The sequence below is a fragment of the Talpa occidentalis genome, unplaced genomic scaffold (assembly GCF_014898055.3).
Source record: "Talpa occidentalis isolate TD23 unplaced genomic scaffold, MPIMG_talOcc4v2.1 talOcc4.7, whole genome shotgun sequence".
Taxonomy (NCBI): Eukaryota; Metazoa; Chordata; class Mammalia; order Eulipotyphla; family Talpidae; genus Talpa; species Talpa occidentalis.
Genome location: NW_023605083.1, coordinates 132,629,249 through 132,649,152, shown reverse-complemented (window position 1 = coordinate 132,649,152; position 19,904 = coordinate 132,629,249). Strand labels below are relative to the sequence as shown.

Below are 19,904 nucleotides of genomic sequence, written 5' to 3'. Positions count from 1 at the left end.
GTGGCTGCTTGGGTGATGTGGAGAGAATGAACGAAGGCACAGAGCTTTACAACAGCATACTGGATATTTTCACCTGAGTGTCTCTAGAACAATGAACTCAACATTTCCGAACGTGGGACACCATCATCTCCTTAAGCCGCCTCTCCCCGGGGCCCCTGCTCCCCACCCTGTTCACATCAGCTGTTCCTCTTCACTGACGAATCGCTGCGTTGTTCTCCCCACTCAAAGCAAAGAATGGCAACTCTTGCCTCACTTCCTCCTCCTCTCTGCTCAGCAGCCAAGTCCTTCCCTTCCATTTCTATTTTTTCTCTGGCCACTATTCCAGAACAAAGTATACTGGGAAACAATATGAGTTTTAGAACCAGATAGAGTTCATATTTTGGGCCTGCTCTATTTAGGTTGCCTTGGGTGACTAACTTCTCTAAGACTCCGTCTCTGAGGCTGTAAAATGGGAATAATATCCATGCTTTAAATGGGCACCGTGACTTCAGTGCACGACAGGTGTAAGCAGACAGTTCTCTTGCTATTTGCATCTCCTATCAGACATCTCAGAAACCTTCAGAGGTGGCACAGCTCTTGAAAGTGAAACCTAAGCCTTGAATCTTGGCTTGACCTCTCAACACCCCCCTCACCCCTGATCTCTGGCCAATCTGAAGCATTGGCTGATCCACCCCTCTCTGCTCTCTGCTTTCCCACTGCAGTTCAGGCACCAAGTCCTCTCTGATACTTTGGTGCCAAGAACAGCTCTGGGAGCTCAATGGCACTGGAGACTAACTGCTTTTGCTCTAGACCCCCAACTGCAGAAAGCAGAGGTTACTTCAGGTCTATTTGGCCTTTCAGAGTGCCTTGCTCTGGGTTGAGGCTCAGTAAAACCTCGGTGAGGGAACAATTCATTTCCTTATTTCCATGGCCTCGTGGCGTTAGAAGCAGAGACTGGGTTCGTCTCCTCTCGACGCTATTTTTTTTTTTTTTAGCGTCCAGAGAACACATTACCATTAGATGCCTTCTGTTCTCTTTAACTGGAAAGACCTTTTGGAAATGAAAAATAAGAAGACAGCCATTCCCCCTACTCTCCCCACCCGTCCTGCGAGAGCCGCACGGATCACGCCCCCCTCCCTTCGTACTGTGCCCTTTTCTGGGGCGCCCTCACCCTGCTCTCTCTGGCGAACTCCTACCCAACCGCCAACGCCTCAGCTGTCCCCGCATCACCTCCTCCCGGAGACTTGTCTGAGATAAGCAGAGAAGCGACCCGTCCCCCATTATTTTCGTTTCCTCGGGGGTTCCCAAATAATTCTAACAGCCCTTATGGCATTATTTTCCACTTTTCTCCACTCCGCTGGACCCTGAATTCCGTGAGGGCGAGGCTTTCCGTTCGCCGTGGTAGTTTCTCCACCCGGCGCGGGCTCAGCCTGGCTCGGGTTCCGATCCCCGCAGCGAGGCGCGGACCCCGATTCCTGCAGCGCCGCGGCGGGGCCCGGATTCTGCAACACTTCATTGGGGCGCTTCGCGCGGGGCCGGGAGCCCCCCCCCGCCCCACGGCCCGGGTCTGGAGGCAGGTGCAGGGACAGTGCTCAGGGTGTGGGTCCCAGTTACCCCGAGCTGGCATTTGCCGGGCCCGGCACCCAACGGGTTACAGCCCCCGGGGGCGGAGCCCGCCGCTGCCACCTGCTGCCGGGGGCGGCCTGACGCATGCGCGCTGGCGCCGGCCCGGGGCTACCTGCGGGCCCGGCCGGGGCGGGGCGCTTGCGCTCTGGGCCTTTCCGCCGGGGAAATCTCGCGGGGGCGGGGCGGGGCGGGGCCGCGCGGGGAGATCTCGCGGGACCGGCCGGGAGCGGAAGCGAGGCGCCTGCTGTGCGGCTGAGGTACCGGGCGGCGGCGGCGGCGTTGGCCGAGGCGGCGGCGGGGCGCGCGGCTGGAGCGGGCGCTGTTCTCGGGGAGCAGCGGCGGGGTCGGCGGCGCGCGCGGCGCTGCGGAGGGGCGGCGGGCGCGGAGCGCGGCGGCGGCGCCACGGTGAGTGCGGCGGCCGCGCCGCGGGTCTTCCTCAGGGCTCCGCGGCGGCAGCGGCCGGGGGCCGGCCCAGTCCGCCGAGGGCCGCCGGCGCCCGGGGCGTGGGGTCCGCGCGCGCCGCGCCGTCCCCGGGGCTCCCGCCCCCCGTTTCCCCTGTCGGGGCGCTTCCTTCCCGGGCCCCGGCCCTGGGCTCGCGCTCGCCCGGGCGCCCGGGGAGGGGCTCGGGGGCGCCCCGGGGAGGCGTCGTGCCGGCGCGGGGCTCGCGCGGGAGGCCCGGGGGGGCCGCAGCCGCCGGGGCGCGCTCCGTGAGTCAGGGGGGCCGGGGGCGGGGGCCGCCCGCCGCGGAGGTGGCGAGGGATGCGGCCGGCCGGTCGCCGCTCCCGGGAGGGAGGGGCCGCCAGCCCCGGGGAGACCCGCGCTGGGGTGCGCGCCGCGGGGCCGGTCGGGGTGCCTTTCTCCCGCCGCCCCTTTTTCGGGAGCCCCCCTCTGAGAATTATTTCTCTGGGAAGATGAGCCGCGCGGGCCCGGCAGACCGGGAGCGGCTAGCGAGAGCGCAGAGCGGAGCCGGCGGGTGTCACTGGCGGCGCAGCGCGCTCCCCGCGCGCGCTGGGAGGCGGTGAGTTAGGGCAGCTTCGGGGAGCCCCTCTGGGCGAGGTGCTGCCCGAGCCCCCTCCGCAGGGGCGCTGCGTGCACCCGAGGTGGTCTTGGGCGCTGTGGGCGCCCGGAAAGAGGGGGAACAACACGCGAGCCAGATCAGCTCCGTCTCGGTTTCTTCTGCCTTTCCTCATCTCGTGCCTCGCCGGCGGGCGCCTTCCCCTTCTCGCTACTTCTCTTTAGTCCACCACGAACGCTTAACGCTCACTTGAGTAATGCAAGTCATTTGCCCCCTCCCCCCCTTTTTTTTAATCTACTTCCCCTTCCTCCTTATTGTCCCCTCTCTGGCTTTTTTTTTTTTTTCCCCTTTTTTTTTTTTTTTGAGGTTTCTGCTCTTTGACTCAATTTGTTTTCTCCCTCATCGAAAGATGCCGTTTTCTGCCCTGGGAAGATCCTCTTTCCTGCTTGATCCTTTCCTTTTAAGCATCTACTGTGTTGCTTCAGCCAGCCAGAAGGGTTGCTAGAGAGCCGTGTGGGACTTTAGTTCTTCCCCTGGGAGCTGGGAGGCTCAAAAGATTGAATTCATCTGTAAGTAATAAATAGTGCCACTCGCTTGTCTTGTTGTGTTTTGTTGTTTTCTTCGCTTTCAGGTCATTCTTTTGTCTTCCTTTGTCCCTTTTGTATTAGGAAGGAAGGAAGAGTTAATTGGGGCCTTGTATGACTTCTTTTGGGCTTTTAGTGCAGGTGGTTTAATGTTAAACAGAAATCAACTTACAGACCTGTGTTACAATAGAGTTAAGGTAACTTGAAAATTTCAGAGGGTGGAACTTAAGGTGGATGAGTTAAAGCTTGCCAGGTGTCAGATACTGGTTTCTTCTTTATCAGCCTTTAGGAAAAAAAAGTTGTTTTTAATCAGGCATCTTTTCATACATCTGTTAGTCTTTTTTTTTTTTTTTCTTTTGCTATTGTTGATTTTGACAGAAAGAACTTTTGTCTTTGCTGCACCTTCCCTTGTTTAAATGTTTCTGAGTCGGGCCTCCCTTGGTGGTTGAGCGCAGCACTGTGAAGCTGTCCGCAGCCTCTGCAGCACAGGTTCGATCCCCACCAGCCACAGGGCAACCCACATGGCGCTGCAGGCCTCTCCTGTCTCGACCGCTGCTCCCCTCAGCAGTGTATTTTCGTCCATTTGCCTGTTCTGTTCCCCGCTTTGTCTCTGGTGAATCCTCTCACCCTCCCGCACATCTGACCTGTACCCTGGTTCTTATATGCATGAACAAATCTTTAAAAAAATGTTTCTGAATCCCCAAATAAATTTTTAGAAGTTATTTCTTGTAATCAGCTTTTTTTTTTAATACTAAAAGCAATCCTCTAATGCTTGAGGCAGTATATGTCCTCAGCTTTGAGGGGCCACTAGGTTTTCAACAGTAGTAGGTAATAGTACTCATATTTTTCTCAGTAATTCCTGTTACCTCATTGTACGTTGTGCAGCAGCAGGTCTAATTGTTACCTAAAGCACCAGAAGAGTAATAGTAATAGATTTGGGAGGAATGACATAATGGCTGCTGCAGGGGAATTAATAGTTACCGATTTAATTCAGAAGAACTTTCTTTTTTTTTAAGAGGGGGATTTTTCTTTTTTAAAGATTTATTTATTTATTTACACAAGCACTGGGTACAGTCAGAAGCACGGGAGGGTGAGAGAATTCGCCAGAGCAGGGAGCAGAACAGGCAGAAGGACCGAAGCACACTGCTGAGGGGAGCAGCGGGCGGCAGGAGAGGTCTGCACGCCATGTGGGACCCTCCTCCGGTGGCCGGGGAGCAGCCGGGGATCAAACTGGCGCTGCAGAGGCTGCGGGCAGCCTCGCAACCCAGCGCTCAACCGCTGCGCTGCAGGGGAGGCCCTAATTTAGAACTTTCTAGTGCTACCAAATGGCCATCGAGAGACACAAAAGTCAAAGTTGGATTTGTCTGTTTGTGCCAAGTGAATGTGCATTATTCTCATTTTATGCAAAGACTCATAAAATGTAGTGTATTGTAGTGTATTGTCTGTAATGCGAAGTTTAACATCTGGTTTAGATGCCCTTCTGGTAGAGCAGTGATTGTTCACATTTAAATACATAAGAATTACCTGTGAGGTTTTGGGTCTGGGGAGTTCCAGGAGGCACCCCACAGTGGGTCAGGCTCTGATCGGGTGATTTTGATGTAGATGGTCCAGTAACCAAAATGGTTTCAGAATACAGCCATAAATGAGACAAGTGTGACTTCAATGATTCAACATAAAACTAAATGCACTCTCTGTATACCCAGAGTAAATATTGAAAAGCCTGGTAGGAGGTGCCTGTAGATGTGATTAGTATTTATATGCATAAATATTTGAATGTCATTTAAGACTGATTTGGAGTTTACTTTTAAAGTTTATACTTAATAGACTGTTCATTTGCCTGCCAGAGAGTTTCTCTGAACCTGTGTGTGTGTAGATGGAGGTTCTAGATTTACTCTTTTTTTTTTTTTTTAATAGAGGCATGTTTTTTATTTATTTATTTATTTGTTTTGTTTGTTTGTTTATACATGCACTGGGTACAGTCAGAAGCGCGGGAGGGTGAGAGAATTCACCAGAGCCAGAGCGGGGAACAGAGCAGGCAGAAGGACCGAAGTACACTGCTGAGGGGAGCAGCGGGCGGCAGGAGAGGTCTGCGCACCATGTGGGACCCTCCTCCGGTGGCCGAGGAGCAGCTGGGGATCGAACCGGTGCCGCAGAGGCTGCGGGCAGCTTCGCAACCCAGCGCTCAACCGCTGCGCCACCGGGGAGGCCCTAGATTTACTCTTAAGAACATGTGGACCCATAGTTGAGAAAGGACAGGTGATATAGTTAACAGCTCTTAGCACTTTATTCCAGAGACTCTGCTAAGACCTTTATGGGTGCCATAGCTTTCTTTCTTTCTTTTTTTTTAAAGATTTATATATACAAGAACTGGGGTACAGGTCAGAGGCGCAGGAAGGTGAGAGAATTCACCAGAGAGAGAGGGGAGCAGGCAGACCAAAGACACTGCTGAGGGGAGCAGCAGGGAAGGTTGCAGAGGTCTGCCATGCCATGTGGGATTCTCCCTGGCCGGCTGAGAATCGAACCTGCACTGCAGAGGCTGCGGGCAGCTTCACAGCGCTGCACTCAACCTGCTGCGCCATCAGGGAGGTCCGCTATAGCTTTCATCACCAAAATCCTTGTGAGGTAGATGCTGTTATCCTTTTTCCCCACTGAGGGATACTGGGGACTAGAGATAAGTTAGAAAGATCTAAGTTCTTTCTCCAGGGTCACTCACCCAGTCAGTAAATGATAAAGCAACAGTTAAATACAGGTCAACTCCAGAGCATCAGAGGATTTGGGTTTTTATGTTTTGTTTTGTTTTAACTACGAAAGTGCCCACCTTGTCTATGCGGGGGGGGGGGGGGGATACATTCCACGACCTGCAGTGGATTCCTGGAACTGGATAGTATCAAGCCCTGGGTACGCTGCCCCCCCCCCCCATGCATACCTATGATAAAGTTTGATTTCTAAACTGATCACAGGAGATTAACAACAATTGCTAAACAACATAGATCAGCCATAGCAGCATACTGTGATAAAAGTTACATAATTGTGATCTCTGTCTCTCAAAATACCTCACTCTAAGTAGTATTTTCCGACAGTGGTTGACTGCGGGTAACTGAAACCACGGAAAGCAAAACCACTGGAAGTGAAACCGCGGATTAGAGGGGACCACTGTGCACCCTTAGAGTAAATAAAAATATAATCGAGGTGCACGCACAAAGCCCAGAGATGATCATTGTTCGCCTCTTGAGTTTTTTTTCTTTAACATGCTGAGAGAGATGTTATGTTGCTTTACAGAAATGGGGCAATCCTAATTTTCATGCAGGATTTTAAAGCCTGATACCATATCTTGGTGCTCACATAAAAGGGTGTTCCAATATGCTCCTGGATGCTCACCAAGCCGTGTGCGATGGGTACATTGTATTTGTGTCAATGTGTCGCTATTTTAGTGGGATGAACTGGGGAGGTGGAATTGCATATTCAAGGGTATGTATTTTGAAACTGTCAATAGATAATACGAACTAATTAATTCCCAGCTAGAGCGTGGGCTCTGATGGTTTTATTATTATAATCCAGCACCAGGCACATTATCTGGCACCTGGAGTAGCTGCTCCAAGTATTGCATGTGGGTGAACATGGACAGGTCTAAGAGTCTGAGCCTGTTACCTGGAGTGTTGCAGAGTCTGCATGCTATGAAACTTTGGTTTTTGTTTTTTTTTAAGATTTATTTACTTATTAAAAGATTTATTTATTTATACAAGCACTGGGTAGAGTCAGAAGCGTGGGAGGGTGAGAGAATTCACCAGAGCCAGAGCAGGGAACGGAACAGGCAGACCGAGGAAAATACACTGCTGACCGGAGCAGTGGGCGCGGCAGGCGAGGTCTGTTGCGCCATGTGGGACCCTCGCTGCCGGCCAGAGATCGAACCGGCACTGCAGAGGCTGCGGGCAGCCTCGCAGCCCAGCGCTCAACTGCTGAGCCACCAGGGAGGCCCAAGATTTATTTATTTTTATACAAGAGCTGGGGTACTGGCCAGAGGCACGGGAGGGTGAGAGGATTCACCAGAGACAGAGTGGGGAGCAGAACAGGCAGACGGACTGAAGATGCTGCTGAGGGGAGCAGCAGGTGCAACAGAAGAGGTCTGCCACACCATGTGGGAATCTCCCTGGCCAGCTGGGAATCGAACCTGTGCTGCAGAGGCTGTGAACAGCTTCACAGCGCTGTGCTCAACCAGCTGTGTCAACGGGGAGGCCCTACTATGAAACTTTGAAAAAGCTGCCAATTAGCAGATGAAAGCAAATCTCATTGTTTTAATTTGCAATTTTTAATAGTGCAGTTGAACATCTTACAGGTCTTAGGAGTCAACATTTTAATTTGTTTTTAGTGAATTAATGTCAAGCTCTGTCCAGAGCACTTCACATGTATTATCTACTTTAATAGATGCTTAATTTAATGCTGAGTGAACCTTATAAAGTAGATGTTGTTATACCCATTTTACAAATGAGAAAGCAGGGCCTTAAAAGTTTTGCCCAGAACTGCAGCTGGTAAGCAGCAGGGTCATCCCTTGAACCGTGTCCGCAGCCTTTAGAGACCGTGCATGCCAAACTGGACGGCCCGCCCAGCACCATGCATTGCATTTTCAGTGAATTTAGGGAAGATGAGAATTACATGGAAGAGCAGCCTCCAAATCCCCTTAGGGGACAGCATTTTAGGGGACAGTGCCTATTGCTTGAAATAAACGACTCAAGCCACGCCTTAAAGTCAGCTGCTGGGCAGGGCTGCCAAGGGGTGTGCTGCTGACTTGGGGTGGCCTAGACTCATCACGCCGGGGTCCTCCCAGCCCTTTTCTCAGGAAACGAAGAGTAGCATCCACTGTTAAAACCATGCTACCGTGTGTCTGCCTTCAGAGTCCTTTCAGGAACTAGTGTCCAGATGTGGTGGAGAGTTTGTCTTTAAAGAAACACCCCCTTGTGTTCCTTGAATCTGTGTGCTCTCTTCCGCCCAGGGCCTGACTGGCCTCTTCGGTTTTCTCCGTGCGGCTGCTTTGCTCACAGCTTCAGAAATACCAGATGTCCTGTCACTGCTCTCAAACTGTCTCCGGAGCAGTGATGCCTGCAACACCATCCCGAGCTTTCTCTAGGGAACCTGTGTGGAGGTGCCCAGCGACAAAGGACAGTGTGTTGAGGACTGCCTTGGTTTTTATGCCGGGCCTTTGAGTTACACTGCAGTTGTCAGAATTCCTGGAGGACTGGGTGTTCTTGTCCTGTCACCGGGCAGCCCAGTGATGGTGCTTTGGGCTTCTGAATGAAAGGAAATAGTTAGGTTGGGGCCAGGGAAATACTGATAGGCAGGTAGGGAGATTATGGAGCATTTGTGACAAATGGAAGACAGGTGCCTGCATTGCAAAGTGGGCAAAAGAGGAAAAGGAGTTACTGACGCCAGGACAGAGGGCAGGATTGCCCTGGAGAGGCAGATTGGTGGTAGTGCATCCTTTATCTCCCCAGGGAACACAGTTTTGTCATGTGACAGCTGCCTCACCTGGAGCGCCTGGTCTTCCTGCTGGGATGGGGCAAGACTGGAAGCGCTAGGCCTCACCATTCAGTTGCTCGAGAGGCTGCTGGAGAATCTCTTAAGGAAGGGCAGTAGTTGCATGTCTCCCAGGAATACTGTAAATAAATAGAGAGAAAATGAAAATTGAGAGTGATTGCTTGTGGGTGTTGGGGTGGGTACAGCTCTTTTTCATAAGCCTTTTAATACCGAGTTTTAAAACCGTCCACAAAGATTAGTGTGACAAAGTAGTAGAGAGTGTAGGTACAGGGTGTTTAAGGCCGCACAAAGATAAATATCCCAAGACTAATCTGTGTGTTCAGTATCTGCTAGAATTCTTTCTCCTCTTTCCCCCCTCGGAGCCAGAGCTCTGGGTGTCCACTGTCCTGGTGGTACAATGTTTGCTTTCAGAGTTTGAAGACCTTTTTGTTACCAGGTGATTTCTTTCCTCCTTGGTGATACTCAGTTCCCTTTAACCTGAATCTTCCCGGCTGGATTGCTGCATAGCCCATTTACAGCTACGCCTGGTTCGTGCCCCAGTTGTTAACTTTAGAACAAAAGAATAATCACTTGTGCCCCTCAAATGAGTTTTCTGCTAGGTGGTAATTATCTAAGAAGGGTGTCACTATAAATAATTTGTCCCCATTCTGCCTGTGTCTGTGTTTGCTGCTTTTATTTAGCCAATATGAAATAGAGACCGGTCAAGAATGGGGCTTTGTTTTTCTTCAGTTGTGCAGAGGACTAGCGTGCAGTATTCACGCTGGGGCCGGCTGTGATCAGCCCACAGCTCAGCATCACCTGATACACCACCTAAGGGTCATTACAGACATCACCTGTGAGCTGCAATTTGGGTTGTTTTAGCACTCTTGGGCCTCTTAGAAAAGCAGCTGTTCTCAGGGTAGCTGTGTTGGCTTTCTGGCACCTCCCTATACTTTCTTTCCCAGACAAGACCTGGCAGCTCACGTTCTAATCAAGTATAGATTAAGACTTCAGTTTTGCTCTCTATGTTGGTTAGAAAGGAATACTGAACCTTGGACATCTATTTCTTCCTTCCTTTTTTGAGGGGGTGTGGAATTCTTTTTTTTTTAAGATTTATTTTTATTTATACAAGAACTGGGGTACATGTCAGAGGAGTGGGAGGGTGAGAGGATTCACCAGAGACAGAGCGGGGAACAGAACAGGTAGACGGACTGAAGACACTGCTGAGGGGAGCAGCGGGCGAAGCAGGAGAGGTCTGCCACGCCATGTGGGTCTCTCCCCGGCTGGCTGGGAATCGAACCAGCGCTGCAGAGGCTACAGACAGCTTCACAGCAGGGCACTCAACCCGCTGTGCCACCAGGGAGGCCCTCTTTTTTTTTTTTAAGATTTATTTATTCATACAAGAGCTGGGGGGGACAGGCCAGAGGTGCAGGGGGATGAGAGGATTCACCAGAAACAAAGTGGGGAACAGAACAGGCAGTGTACCAAGGTACACTGCTGAGGGGAGCAGCGGGCGAGTCAGGAAAGGTCTGCCGCGCCATGTGGGTTGCTCCCTGGCTGGCCGGGGCTGGAACTCTTGCTGCAGAGGCTGCAGATTGCTTCATAGTGCTGTGCTTAACCCCTTGCGCCACCCGGGAGGCCCCTTGGAAGTCTATTTCAAGGGCGATTGGGGATCCCAAGATTTTGGGGGTCTTCCGGGGAGAGGGAGCCTTATGCAAGAACATGTCTCCACCAGCAAGGGGCTGTCTTAGCTGGGTTTCCTTTCTCTGGTCACTCTGGGAAGTGGTGGGAGAGCGGCCTGTGCTGGGAGTGGGAAGTGAGCAAGCACCATTTCCTGGGGCCACGCTTTCCCCTTCCCAGGGAGCGACCTGGAGTTAGTTTCTGAGCAGAGTTCCAGCAGCTCGGGACCAAAGCTTGCCCGCTTGCTTTGAACTGTGGGTAGTGGGACCCAGCATTTTCAGAGACCTGGAGGGTTGGCAGGGAGATAGGCCTATTTGAGAAAAGTAGGGCCCGTGTCCCCCCGGGCCCCCCCTCCCTCCGACAGCTGCATTGGGTGCCTGGAGAAGAGCAAGGGGTGAGGGAGGAAAGGTGGAGACTGAGTGGACTCCAGCCGGTTCCTGCACCCCGCGCACACCCAGCGGGAAGGAAGAGGAAGTGTGTTCTGGAATAGCTCTAGCAGCTGCCGCCATTGGCCGGCGGGCCCGTCAGTCGCCTGGGGGCTGAGGCTGAAAAGAGGAAGAAGGAGATCTGGGCTCTAGCCTGAGAGGGAGGGAGGAGGGCTGAGCCCCGGCGAGCCAGGGGGCGTGGGGGCTGGGACCGCAGGCTGCTTGGCAGGGCGGGGCTGCCTTCGATCCCAGCCTCTTCTCTCAATCACCCCTCTTCTGATTCAGGGTGGCATCGTGTGTCCTGGAGTGCAGGCGTGAGTCCCAGAAGACAGGCGAGCTGAGCCCAGAGCACTGGGTTGCTTCAGCAGGGAAGACTCCCTTCCCCCTGCTTCAGGCTGCCGAGCTCTGAGCGGTACTCAGAATGGAAGCCATCGCCAAATATGACTTCAAAGCTACTGCTGACGACGAGCTGAGCTTCAAAAGAGGGGACATCCTCAAGGTAAGCGTTGATGCCAAGCAAATGCCGGAGGGCCTCTCCTGCCCTCACCTACCTTCCTCCGCCCGGATCACACACAAAGAAGCTGCGCTGTCGTCTTCTCATTGCCCACTTGCTCACTCTCTGCTGGGTGTGATCGGGGTGGCTGAGGCAGAGGCTGAGCAGAATATTAAATATGACTTCAGAGGGTTGTTGTGATGTCTGTCTCTAACTGCCTTTGTGTGGATGCTTCGAGTGTTTCTGTTTGCTTGTTGATATTGGTTCTATTTCAAGTACAGTCAAAGCAGGGTAGTTGGTAAGGAAGTATTAGAGTCGATTGATTTACCATGTAGAGTTTTATTAAAAAGGATTTTTTTTAAAGATCTAAACTTGAAGTGTTTATGTAAAAGCACTCAATTAGTCTTATTTTACACAGTCAAAAGATTTTTGCGTTGTGGAATGTGATCCTAGTAGGTTAGAAATTAATTACCCTGCTTTAGAGAGGTAGTTAGAAGTATATGCCAAAACCCGCTCAGGAACCTCCGTGTATTTTTATTCTTTCTGGAAATGATTGGAATTCTAAATAATAAGGTTCAACTTGCTGTTGTACAAAGATTTCAGTTTTTCTCAAAAGAAACTTGAGGAGCAGTTCCCCCATATTAAACTCTTAATTGCACAAAGGAAACCTGCTGACAATTTAAAAATAAGCTGCTTTAGGTTTGCAGCTCATCTTGAGCCCACTGTTCACATGAGGGTTCCTTCCCACCTGGCACATGGTAATCATGTTGTTTACCCAATTGGATGGAGCCGCTTGCCCTTTGGGAAATGTAATTTATTTTTACGAGGGTGGGTGTTGTGGAGGACTGTACCGCAGAAAAGCCCGAAGTGTAGGGTTTACACAGTCACTGTCTCCACCTCTGCCAGTCTGTCCGCTCACCCTTAGTCTCATGGCTGGGACTTGCTGCCCATGCATTCATCACCCTTGAAGGAAATGATAGAAATTTTATAAAGAGGAAGTGAAATTGTAGACATAAGGCCCTTTATAAAAGGACGAATGTGTTTTTTCTGTCTGAAGATGTATAGACCTGTGGATAGTTTTTGGTTTGCTCATGGGCCCAGGACATAGAGTTCTCTGAAGCACTCCGCACGGCAGTTTCCTAGTGTTGGAAAGGCAGCTTGTGCCTCGTGGAGGGGGACACTGCAGAGCCCTTTACAGGGAAGAGAACTGGTGTGTTTGTGTTCATTTCAAAGCTCTGTTCATGATGTCATGCTCTTTTGGGGTTCTCAGAGTCACTGAATTGTCAGAAAGCAGCCAGAAGCAGCCAGCGGTTTGAGTGCCATGTTCTGTTTGTTTTCTGAGAGTGCTAGAAATCAGAGCACATGAGAAGTAGGCTAAATTGTATCATCTGTGTCCAGAGGATCCTGGTGAGGGCTTGTTCTCACAGGTCACGGCAGTAGCCTGTCTGTGATGAGATTGGCTCCTCAAGCACCCACATCTGTAGCTGATGCAGTCACCCTTTGGGCCACGTTTGGGTGGATTTCTCCATTACGCTTCGTCTTGAACCTGGTAGTTGATATTTTTCTTTTGTCTGTTCCATTGTATGTAGCACTAAAGCAACAAGTTAAAACAAAACCAGGGATTTGGTGTCTGTTGTTAAGAATTTTTAGATTAGAATGTGCCCTGTTTACTATCACTGACTTTCTTGATGCAACCATGAACATTTTTATAAATTCATGGGTCAACTCTTGAACAAGTGTGAAGTCTTCTCTCCTGTTCTATAATTAGAAAAGATGATACTGCTTAACAGTCCCCTGGAAATGTGTGTAGTAGGAGAGAGAATAAATCAGAGGGCTCACATTTACTTTCAGATTTTCTTTGGGGAGGTTGAAAAATGCATATGTTTGGTTCTCTGCAGTTTGCTGGATAACTGGCATATGAAGTCATGATGCCATTATTGCTTTTGAATGGTGGCCATTAGCTGTTTGTTAGTAATCTTGTGGCTTTCCTCCAAAAAAGGGGGGGGGGAAAGGGTGAGGATACAGTAGTTGTTCTTTGTCTCATAATTCTGTGCAACAGCTAAGTGAAGAGGAGGAGGGCCACTGCTTGGTCTTAAGAACTGTTAAAAAGAAAAAACATTTTGCTCATTTGCTGCTTCAAGGAGTAATGGGGCTTCATTTGAATGGCTTTGAATTGACTTGGTAACTTGTGAGCCGAAACCTGTTTAACTGGAATTGCACTGGCTACTTGACTTGACTGAAACAGGCATATATATATATATATATATATATATATATATATATGCCCTTTCTTGATACGGGACATGTGTGTGCGGGTGCTGAACACACATGGAGATAATGAAATGGAAAGGGCTCAGCCTCTACTCGGGGAAAGTCCAGAAGGCTCACAGCCTCTGCTGCAGCTTTTGGTAGTGGCTCAGCGCTGACTTATGGCCACTTCCCTGCTCTCTGTCTGCTTGTCCTGCATAGAGAAGAGAGACAAAAAATAAAAACATTTTGCAGGCAGCCGAAAATAGAACTGAATGCTTCACTGTTACTTTCCCTTTGTTACTTTCCCTCTTACAAGCCATGCCACTTTTGGGGGTAGTGGGGACAGCGCTTAGAAATGGAAGGGATTGCTCTTCAGTTGCAGGTCTCAGGCATTGTGTGCTGAAATGAACCTAAGATTCTCCGGTTTCTCCACTGCTGTGGGCCTCTCCCCTGACTGGGTTCCCCAAGCACAGAAAAGGCCGTGCTGACATAAAAGTCGCCATGTGGGGTTCCATGTGCACAGACTTGAAACAGTGCTCCCTGGGAGCAGGAGACCCTTTTGAGCTCTCAGACTCTGGCCCGGCCCCTGCTGGAGGTGGTTTTGTGTTTTCTCTCAAGTCTAGAAGATAACCAGTGGTAGGTATATAGGTGTTTTCTACTGTCGGGCACTCGCTGCTTCTGGCAGTTCCTAAACTGCCTTAGATTTGGCACACACGGCCCTGCCACCGTGTGCACAGGTCCTGTTTCAGGGAGCCTTTCCTCTACATCTTCATGAACCGGATCCCAGGGCAGGATCCTGGGACAGGGTGCCTTGAGAATTGGGAAGAAATATAAAAAGTGCTATTTTCCCTTCAGGAACTCTGAAACTAAATGAAAGAACTGAGGTGATTGTGTGAAATGCTATGCAGAGGCATAGAAAATGAGACCATTTTTAGAACAGAAAAAACCTTTTAAAACTTCTTTAAGACTTCTTTAGGGGCCTCCCTGATGGCGCAAGGGGTTAAGCTATGAAGCTGTTGGCAGCCTCTGCAGCACAAGTTCGATCCCCAGCCAGCCAGGGAGCTGCCCACATGGCACAGCAGACCTCTCCTGACTCGCCCGCTGCTCACCTTAGCAGTGTACTTTGGTCAGTCTGCCTGTTCTGTTCCCCACTCTGTCTCTGGTGAATCTTCTCACCCCCCACACCTCTGGCCTGTACCTGTGTGGATGTGACCCTCAGGCTGGACCCTGCAGGCCAACAGGGGTAGGTGAGGAAAAGGGAGCAGGTGAGCTGGCTGTGTTTGAGGTAGGAAGGCTAGAATAAGATCTGGACTGTGACGTAATGGAGAAGGTGGACCTGGAGCCAGAGAAGAAAAGCCCAGCAGAGTGTGATCTTCATAAGGAGCCTCTGAAGGTTTTCAGCTGGTGTTTGCATTTGTACTGGATCGCCAGGAGGGAAGCCTGGCCGGCCCTGGTGATCAGGGGGGACAAGAGCCTGCGGAAGACCGCAAGAAGGAGCCAGTGGTTTCAGAAATGCAGAAGGAGAATAACGGCACCTCTGCCTGTCGGCCGGGGGCACGTGAATAAGGCTCCTGTGTAACTGAGAAGGCCCACTGGGTTTGCTCCTGGGTGCCGGGGTCTGGGGAGGGCTGACTGGTGCACTGGTTGCACCTGCGTTTCGGTACACAAGCCTCATTTCAGGTGTTTGGATTATCAGACACACAAAATGAGAGGTTGAGGTAGGTTTTTTTCCTTCAAAGTCCTACTATATGTTGTGGAAGCATTTCTTTGCCAGATGATAGGCCTAAGCCCAGAGTGTTGCGTGTCATCTGTAGGAATGACCGAGTTCTCATGCAGCAGAATCATTTGCTTGCCTTTCTTTATATTCATTTCCCTTCAGTCCAGTGTACTATTTGCCAAATAGGTGCTAAGAATGAACTTTCAGTGCCTATTCAGGACTCCTCGTGGAGTACAGAAATGAAGTGTTCCTTTGGGATCTTTGACATTTCACCTCTGGGCTGGTGAGTGGCCATTTGGGGTCACCATTGGTTAGTACCATCGTGAGCATTTCTCTCGGCCAGGAGATCAGGCATTGTGTATGATGGTGGTCCCTGAAATGTTGTGACCTGTGGGTCCAGAAACAGGCTAAGAAGTGAAGGGATTTGTTTGGGTTCACACATCTAGTAAGTGGGTTTGGTCTTGGGTCTGGCTGTGGTGCCCCCCCCCCGTGCAGTGCTTCAGCGCCCTTCTTAACCTGGTAGATGGGACGGACAAGAGGTACAAGGTATCCAAGGGTCTGCCTCGCTCACTTCCCAAGCACGGCTGACTTGTGGCACTTCTACCTGGTGACTTATTGGACTTTCCAGCTAAAGTAAGTTGACCTCAATAGTGAATGGAGGAAAAAAAAAAACCCACACACAAAAAAAACGAGGTCATTTTTCCTGTCAGATTAGCAAAGATGATAATGATGGGCCCTGCCTCCTGCTGAGGTATGGTGAAGTGGATACTGTCACCTCCTGCCTGAGGAAGTCTGTGTCTATTAGTCTTTTCAAGCTGTGGCTTGGCGATTTGTATCAGAACAAAATGACCCAGCAGTTCCCCTTTTAAGAATTTATTCTAAGAAACTTCTCAAACCAGTTTCTAAAAACATAGAAGGATATTTTCAACGACTGAGTGCAACCTAGAAATTTCTGCAGTTTTATGAAATGCTATTATTTGTAAGATGCATTTCAGAGATATTAGAATGTGTCAAGAGGGGCATCTTCAAATCAGTGGAATGATCATATTAACCAAAAAGACAACACCAAGAAGTAGTCTATCAGTAGGGGGCTGGGCAAGTAGGTAGACAGGTGTCAATAAGCTAGAGTAGCAGGAAGGAGCTAGAATTGAGGCAAAGCTCATCAACACAGCTCAGAGCAATCTTTAAATAGACCCTCTGTTAAAAAGTAACAATGTGACTAATATACTGAGCTGCTTAGTAGCTCCTTGCCCTAATAAATATTAACCCTAGCAATAATCCTATAAAGACTGGTGTTGTTAACCCCATTTTACTGATCAGGAACCTGAGAAGTTACTAAGTTAGGACTCGAGTTCAGGCCAGTTTCAGTCCAGCTTGCATGGTTTTTTTTTTTTTTTTTAAGCTACTTTTTTTAAAAAAAAGATTTTATTTATTTATTTAAACAAGAACCAGGGTACAGGCCAGATGCATGGGAGGGTGAGAGGATTCACCAGAGACAGCCAGGAACAGAACAGGCAGACTGACTAAATACACTGCTGAGGGGAGCAGCGGGCGCAACAGGAGAGGTCTGTCGCGCAATGTGGGACTCTCGCTGGCAGGCTGGGATCAACCCGGCACTGCAGAGGCTGCGGACAGCTTCACAGCGCTGCGCTCAACTGCCTGCGCCACCAGGGAAGGCCCCAGCTTCCATGTTTTTAACTACCACCCTGTAGGGCCTTTTCATACCCAGATGAGGTCAAACTGGACAGAAGGCCCATTTAGGTTTATTGCTCTCTTTCTGTTTGCTTTTAAATAGTGAGACTCCTTTCTGAGCCATGGCCCAAGAGGTGCTGGTTATCTGCATCTGATTGGGTTTCAGGTGACTGTTACTCCTCTTGTATGTTCTTACTACTTTGTTACTAAATTGATCAGTTTTAGTAAAGCTCTAAAGTTATATCCAAAGAGTAAAAAGTGAACATTTTGCCTCACTGTTATCTTGTTGGATATTCCAGGAAGAGAAAGTGGTCAGGGGTTGGTAGATTTTTTAATGGTTGAGGGTTAATCTGCTTTTCAATCTTGAGGCTAAAGTTCAGCTTCTCTGTGCTTAATATCTCGCCACTCGGAGATCTCTTTAGAGTGACTCACAATGACTTTTTTTTTTTTTTTTAAGATTTATTTATTTATTTATTTATTTATTTATTTATTTATTTATTTATACAAGCACTGGGTACAGTCAGAAGCGCGAAGGGTGAGAGAATTCACCAGAGCATAGAGCGGAGCAGGCAGATTTACTGAAATACACTGCTGAGGGAGCAGCGGGCAGCAGGAGAGGTCTGCGCGCCATGTGGGACCCTCGCCGGTGGCCAGGGATTGAACCGGCGCTGCAGAGGCTGCAGGCAGCTTCACAGCCCAGCGCTCAACCGCTGCGCCACCAGGGGAGGCCCCACAATGACTTTTTGAAGGAAATTTGAATCTCTTTCACAGATCCTCCCTAAGTTTTGCCGCTGTGGATGTGGAATGAGGGACTCCTGAAGGCGCTAGTAAAGCACAGGTGCACAGGGTTCGACCCCCATACTGGGACGTGGGCTGGTTGCTTAGAGGCTTTGCTTGGGTGCGCCCGTCTGTCAAGTGGTAACAATAGCATCTGCTTTCCTAGGGTCAGGTGAGGTTTAAAAGAACCAATAACTAACTCACAGTAGGTATCACCCCTGATAGGCAGGGGATACATTGCAAGACTCCTCCCTCTCCCCACCATGGAAGTCTGAAACCACACGCAGTACTGAACCTTTTGCCCTGACTACATGCCTGTACCTACATGCCTATAATAGAGTTTGATTTATAGAGTAGACACAACAAGATATTGACAATAACTAATAAGAAAATAGAATTTTAATAGTACGCCTTATCAGAAGTTCTGTGACTGTGGTGTCTCTTAAAGTGTCTTGACATAGTATCTTCGGAGCCTGCTTGACTGCAGGTAACTGAGGCCCTGGGCAGCCAGGCTGCGGGGAGGGGCACTAAGGCAGAACTGGAGGAAAGGAGATGGTGCTCTGTTCTAGGTTTTGTTAACACTGTTGAGGTGCAGCGTTGATGAGAGGATGTCAGCCCCACTCCTGGTGACTGTTAATCCCAGGAGTCTGCCATAAAACTAGCCAGGTGCTTGTCCCACTGCTGCCTCAGGCTCAGAACTAGTCAAACCTGGGCCCAGAGTGTCTGGAAGCCTGGTGTTGGTAGAGATGTGTGAAAGACAGTAGTTTCTCCATTCTCAGAAGTCTTCAGCCTGTTAGAATTAAAGCTGAAAGCAGAGAGGTGGATCCCCAGGCAGCTTACCTTCTGGAGCCTCTTTGGCTGAACGGAGCTTTGGGATTATGCTGCTGGCTGACATTAGTGGGGTCAGGAGAAAGCATCTCAGAAAACTCTTCACTGTATTTACTCTAAGGATGTTAAGGAGTCTTTTATTATCTATAAGTGTCCTCAGTGAGGACCTGGGAGAACATTCTCTCTGCTCTCAATGCCAAGAATAAACACTTTTTCCCCCCAACAACTTTTTTTAATTCTTGAAGGTGCTATAAATAATGTTTAAATGTTTCCTCTTTACCTTGTGGGGAAATACAGAGGCTGCTTTGGACTCATTTCTAGCAGCAGTTCTTGTGTTTTCTGTCCTAATTTTTATCAAAATAGGTACAATTATTAGTAATAATTGGTTCAGTAAAAATCAGTAGTTCAATAATTCAGTAGTAAAATGCTGAAAGCTTTTCAATAACTTTAATTTTTAACTAATTCTTTAGTTTAATGGTGGACTTTTAAAATGTAGGCTAAGCAGCCCTTTGCAACATTTTACTTTTGAAAAATAGAAAAAACATCAGTTTAATTATAAAGTGAGAAGAAATGCTGTTTAGCCCTTGAAACTGTAGGCTTCACAGAGAACAAGGAAGGAGTATGTGTTGTCAGCAAGACTATTCATCATTGCGTGTCCTTGTTATGACATTATTTCATACATTTTTACTTTCATAGATAAATAGTATGGAGTGGGTTGCCAAAGGGTATTGGTTATCTACAACATTTTGTTAAATTAGCATTATTTCCATTTTACTTGTAACATTTAAAATTATTTTAATATAGATGGGGGGAAGATAGAAAACTGAAAACTCTGCATAAATCTCCCTCCCACTCCAGTATTTTCACTATTTCAGATCTCGCCGAGGCTTTATCATTATGCACACATTTTTATAATGCCATATTGTTGTGGGCTTAACATACAGCATATGCTACCACTTTCCCATGTCAATTTTTTTTTTAAATAGTTTTTTTTTTTTAATAGAGGCATGGTTATTTATTTATTTATTTATATAATTTATTTGTTTGTTTTGTTTATACATGCACTGGGTACAGTCAGAAGTGCGGGAGGGTGAGAGAATTCACCAGAGCCAGAGCGGGGAGCAGAGCAGGCAGAAGGACCGAAGTACGCTGCTGAGGGGAGCAGCGGGCGGCAGAAGAGATCTGCGCGCCATGTGGGATCCTCCTCCGGTGGCCGGGGAGCAGCCGGGGATCGAACCGGCGCCGCAGAGGCCGCGGGCAGCTTCGCAACCCAGCGCTCAACCGCTGCGCCACCGGGGAGGCCCTCCCATGTCAATTTGACCAATTTTTA

At 49.3% G+C, this 19,904-nt stretch overlaps 1 protein-coding gene across 3 annotated transcripts in view; it reads left to right on the top strand.

Moving 5' to 3' along the window:
- Positions 1 to 1,823: 1,823 nt before the first annotated feature.
- The window catches only part of GRB2 (growth factor receptor bound protein 2), a 69,601-nt gene continuing 51,520 nt past the window's right edge, over positions 1,824 to 19,904 (top strand). The window contains exons 1-2 of one of the 3 annotated variants that reach the window (XM_037495322.2): positions 1,824 to 1,862; positions 11,103 to 11,316. In XM_037495322.2, the coding sequence (XP_037351219.1) occupies positions 11,239 to 11,316 (78 nt within the window). In that variant the 5' untranslated portion in view covers positions 1,824 to 1,862; positions 11,103 to 11,238. Of the gene's footprint in view, positions 1,863 to 1,983; positions 2,011 to 11,009; positions 11,317 to 19,904 lie in introns of those variants that run through there. The other 2 variants (XM_037495323.2, XM_037495321.2) reach the window with 2 other exon arrangements.